At 63.5% G+C, this 4,435-nt stretch overlaps 1 protein-coding gene across 5 annotated transcripts in view; it reads right to left on the reverse strand.

The window, feature by feature from the left end:
* The window catches only part of GCGR (glucagon receptor), an 11,500-nt gene that overhangs the window by 4,840 nt on the left and 2,225 nt on the right, over positions 1-4,435 (reverse strand). For 3 of the 5 annotated variants that reach the window (XM_037737181.1, XM_017524850.2, XM_037737179.1), the window contains exons 2-3: positions 1,049-1,277; positions 787-889 (exon numbers count right to left, since the gene is read on the reverse strand). In XM_037737181.1, the coding sequence (XP_037593109.1) occupies positions 787-889; positions 1,049-1,105 (160 nt within the window). In that variant the 5' untranslated portion in view covers positions 1,106-1,277. Of the gene's footprint in view, positions 1-786; positions 890-1,048; positions 4,014-4,435 lie in introns of those variants that run through there. The other 2 variants (XM_037737180.1, XM_037737178.1) reach the window with 2 other exon arrangements.

Below are 4,435 nucleotides of genomic sequence, written 5' to 3' on the forward strand. Positions count from 1 at the left end.
CACCTGACCACCTCCCCCACCTGACCACCTCCCCCACCTGACCACCTCCCTCACCTGACCACCTCCCTCACCTGACCACCACCTCCCCTGGACCAGCCTTCCCTAGAGCCCCCAGCCCCGCCCTGAGCTCCAGCTCTGCCAGGACAGCTTCCCTTGAAGACCTCCCATCTCAAATGTGCCCCAAACCCACACTGGCATCCTCCCTTCCCCATGACCGTCTTGAGTCACCTCCCCCTCTGAGGCTGAATCCAGTGCGGTTTTTGTCCTTCCTAGGTGCACTGCTAAGCTGTGGCTGCCACACCTGCTCCCCTCTGCCCAACGGAGGCCACCTCCCTTGTCTGAACGATGGCACTGCCTCCCCAGCAAGTCCTCCAGCCCCAACCTCTCCCTGAACTCCAAGTGTCCAGGTCATGAGAGCCCTCCCAGGCCTGTGTGCTCTGCTGACCTTCTGGGTCCCCCCTCCCACCCCTTGGCACCGTCTGCCCACTGGAAGCTCCATGGGCATAGGTGGTGGTGTCCACCTGGGCCTGGGGGCGCACAGCGGCAGCAGCCAGTTTCCACTGTTCTGTTATATCCTGCCTCTGCAGCCTTGGGCAGGTCCCCAGCTGTGTGGCTCAGTTACCTCGTTACCTCACCTGCCAGTGGCAGTGGGCACCTGAGGAATGACTAGGCCCCTTGGCGGGGTGGCTTCAAGGGCCGCACAAGCACCCAGAAAACTTCCCATGAAGAGAGCTCAGGGCATGCTGAGGTGGGGCCCAGGCTGGAAGGCTCTGGGTGGGGACTCACCAGTGGGAGGGGGCAGCAGGCTCAGGTTGTGGTGACACTGGTCACCGTAGAGCTTCCACCTCTCAAACAGGAAGTCCATCACCTGAGCGGAGGAGGCCTGTGGCTGGGGACACATGCACAACCAGCCAGGCAGACAGACAGACAGACGGGCAGGCAGGCAGGCGGACAGGCAGACAGACGGGCAGGCAGGCAGGCAGACAGGCATCAGTGTTCAGTCCTCATGGGAGGGCCCCTGGGTGCTGAGGGTGGCGTGAGTCCTCACCTGGCAGACCAGCAGTAGCAGCAGCAGCACAGGTGGGCGTGGCTGGCGGAGAGGCATGCCTCTGGGCAGCTAGCTGCCCCCAACATCTGGCAGGGACTGCACGTCTGGGGCCACTTAGTCCTGGTGTTTGTGCACGCTCCTCTGGGGGCTGCTGAGTGGCAGAGCCTGGGGGGTCCTGGCCAGGGGGGCGTCCTTCTCCCGTTAAGCTGCTCCTCTGAGCCTCAGAGTCCTACGGATAAAGAGAGAGCTGGAAGGGAAGAGACCCCAGGAGGGGCCACTTTTTGCCAGGGGGAGCTCGGGCCACCTGACCAGCCCCCACATGCCAGGAGGTCTTGACTAGGGTCATGGGGGCTGCACCATCTCCCCTGGTGGAGCTGGCTTTCCTGTCACCCAGGGCTGGCTGGCTGGCTGGGAGCTCTCGGGGTCCCAGAGACCCTTGACTCAGTGCTGGTGGCAGCCACCCTCCTGTCAGGTGGCCCAATGCTCTTAGAGGGGGACCGTACTCCCAGACGCTGACCTCCTCCCTGAGTTGACAGCCCCCGGCTGGTCGGTCCTCACCGTTCTCCTCACCTAGTCTTAGCCCCTGGGAAAGTTGGCTTGCCAGGCTGATGAGCCAACACGCCAAGCGTGAGGGTGGCAGTGCCTGGACCTTCCATCACTTGGCCCCAGGGTCACAGTGAGCAAGGTGGCTGGGCTGGCTTGCAGCTGCACCAGGCCAAGTGTGGGGCCCACCCTCGGGGGCCTGTTGCATGCCCCCTGCCCAGCAATGGGGTGCCTGGATACCCCATGGGTGCTGTGCAAGGCTCAGCTGGGCTTCCTGGGTCCCTGGGACGCCACTGGCTGGCTGCACATTCCTTTGAGATTAGCACTGCCAGCGCCGGCTCAAAGGAGGAGCTGGCCTGGGGTGAGGACACAGGGTGAGGAGGACAGCCTCTGTGGTGCCTGCTGGGGCTGCAGGAGGCACAGCGCCTGGTCCCAGGCCAGAGACAGCATCTGAGCTGGGAGCTCGGGGCAGCAACAGCCCCAGAAATCGGCCTTTCACTGCTATGGAGCCGTTTTCGCACCCGCCGAATTCCGTGGGAGAGGCAGGGAGGGTCTTCCTGTGGGGCCTGTGTGCAGGGTCCTTCGAGTGGCTGGCTGTGAGCCCCTGGGCTGCGATGGGCTCTTCTTTGGGGCACCCTCAAACAGAGTAAGAGGTGTGGGTGGACGGCTGGGCAGATGGAGGGCAGTGCCAGGGAGAAACCAGGGAGAGGGGTGAGGAGGGGCAAAGGCTGCAGCTGGAGCAGAGGGTCTCTGGGCAGGGCTGGACGTTGGGCCACCACAGTACAGCCTCCTGCAGGCAGTGGCTGGGTGACCCTGAGTGGGGCCAGCTCCACCTGGGGTTCCTTCCGCTAACGGGGCCTGAGATGCGCCATGCAGGGTGACAGCTGAATGACAGGGACAGGCACCTGTGTCACAGCCTGCTAAAGGGCTCCCAACCCCAGCCCTTGGGCCTTGGGCTCATGAAGGGGCTGCTGGGAGGCAGGACCTGTGTGTCACTGATGCCCAGTCCGAGCCAGGTGAGGAGTCAGGCAGGCTTAGTGCTGGGGACCAAGGAACCACAGAATCGGGGGCTCTCTCTTGACGGACAGAGCAGCAGGTGGGTGGGGCAGGAGGGGCAGTTTTGGCATCCCCAGCTCTGGGGTCACACAAGGGGCCTTATCTTCCCTGATTCTAATCAAACAGCCCCTTCTTCTGCCACTGCCCTGGGTGGCTCTGGCCACTGCACCAGGCTGGGCGAGGAGCAGCAGGGGCTGCCTCTTCCCACTGTGTACACCCCCGACCCAGAGGGGCCTTGGAGGAGGGGCGCTGCTGGATGGATAGGCTCAGGAGTGCAGGAGGGGCCAGAGGCTCCGGGCCAGGGGCAGGGAGAGGGACAAGGGGTGGCTGGAGCAGGGTGGACGATGGAGATGCAGGCCGGGGCTGGGGAGGAAGGACACTGACTGATAAGCTGTTCCCTGCCCCGGGGCCCTGCAGTGGGACATGGGGGGATGTGTGCTGGCCCCGGGGGTAGACGGTCAAGCCAGGAGCTCCCTGGGCAAAATGACAGCCCCTTAGAACGCAGTGTGGCCAAGGCTGGCTCTGCCCCCACAACTCTGCCAGAGAAACAGGAGCCATTTCAATGCCTGCTGTATCAACCCCAGAGCCACTGGGAACACCACAAGCCAGCGAGAGGGGAGATGGTGCCGCCACACACGAGGGCCTCCGCTCCAGGGCCCTGCCTTCCGGCCGGGCCTTCACTCTGGAGACCCCCTCGAGGTGAGGGAGGGGTGGGCTGCCCAATCCCCCAGGCCTTTTTTAAAAGCACTCAGGGCCTAGGAGTAGGGAGGAGGAAGAGGGAGGGGGGCTGTCTGTGTCCTCCCACCCTCAACAGAAGGTTGGGAAGGTGGGGCTGGGGATCCTGGAGGATTGCCCCCCACAGCCCAGCACCCACAGGCCACAGGTGGGCTCCCCATCAAGGCACCCCTAGTCCAGGATCCCTAGGGGTCAGAGCCTCTGAATACAAGAGGTGGGGTGGGGGCAATTCTCCACTGGGTCTGATAGTGAGACGGAGGTTTTCCATTCCCTGAGGGCAGTGGGTCCTGTGTGGGTAGGGACATTCCAGCTGCTTATCCCAACGGGGTGGGTGGAGCCAGCTGAGCCTCCAGGAGAGAGCCCAGCCTGGAAAGCAGGGCTGAGCCTGCTGTGGTTCTGGGACAGAGCACAATTTAACTTCCCAAGTGGGGACCCCACACCACATCACTGACGGTGACACACCAGCTCACAAGGGGAGAGGCTTTGCTGCCTGAAGGGAAGAAGGGACCCTCCTCTGTTGATCTCACCAGCCCTCTCCCCCCACAGGAGACCCTGATCTCACCAGCCCTCTCCCCCAACAGGAGACCCTAATCTCACCCAGTCCTCTCCCCCGACAGGAGACCCTGATCTCACCCTGATCTCACCCAGTCCTCTCCCCCGACAGGAGACCCTGATCTCACCCAGCCCTCTCCCCCCACAGGAGACCCTGATCTCACCCTGATCTCACCAGCCCTCTCCCCTGACAGGAGACCCTGATCTCACCCAGTCCTCTCCCCCGACAGGAGACCCTGATCTCACCCTGATCTCACCCAGTCCTCTCCCCCAACAGGAGACCCTGATCTCACCCAGTCCTCTCCCCCCACAGGAGACCCTGATCTCACCCAGCCCTCTTCCCCAACAGGAGACCCTAATCTCACCCAGCCCTCTCCCCCGACAGGAGACCCTGATCTCACCCAGCCCTCTCCCCCCACAGGAGACCCTGATCTCACCCTGATCTCACCCAGTCCTCTCCCCCCACAGGAGACCCTGATCTCACCCTGATCTCACCCAGTC

This window comes from Cebus imitator, unplaced genomic scaffold (assembly GCF_001604975.1).
Source record: "Cebus imitator isolate Cc_AM_T3 unplaced genomic scaffold, Cebus_imitator-1.0 Scaffold36, whole genome shotgun sequence".
NCBI lineage: Eukaryota > Metazoa > Chordata > Mammalia > Primates > Cebidae > Cebus > Cebus imitator.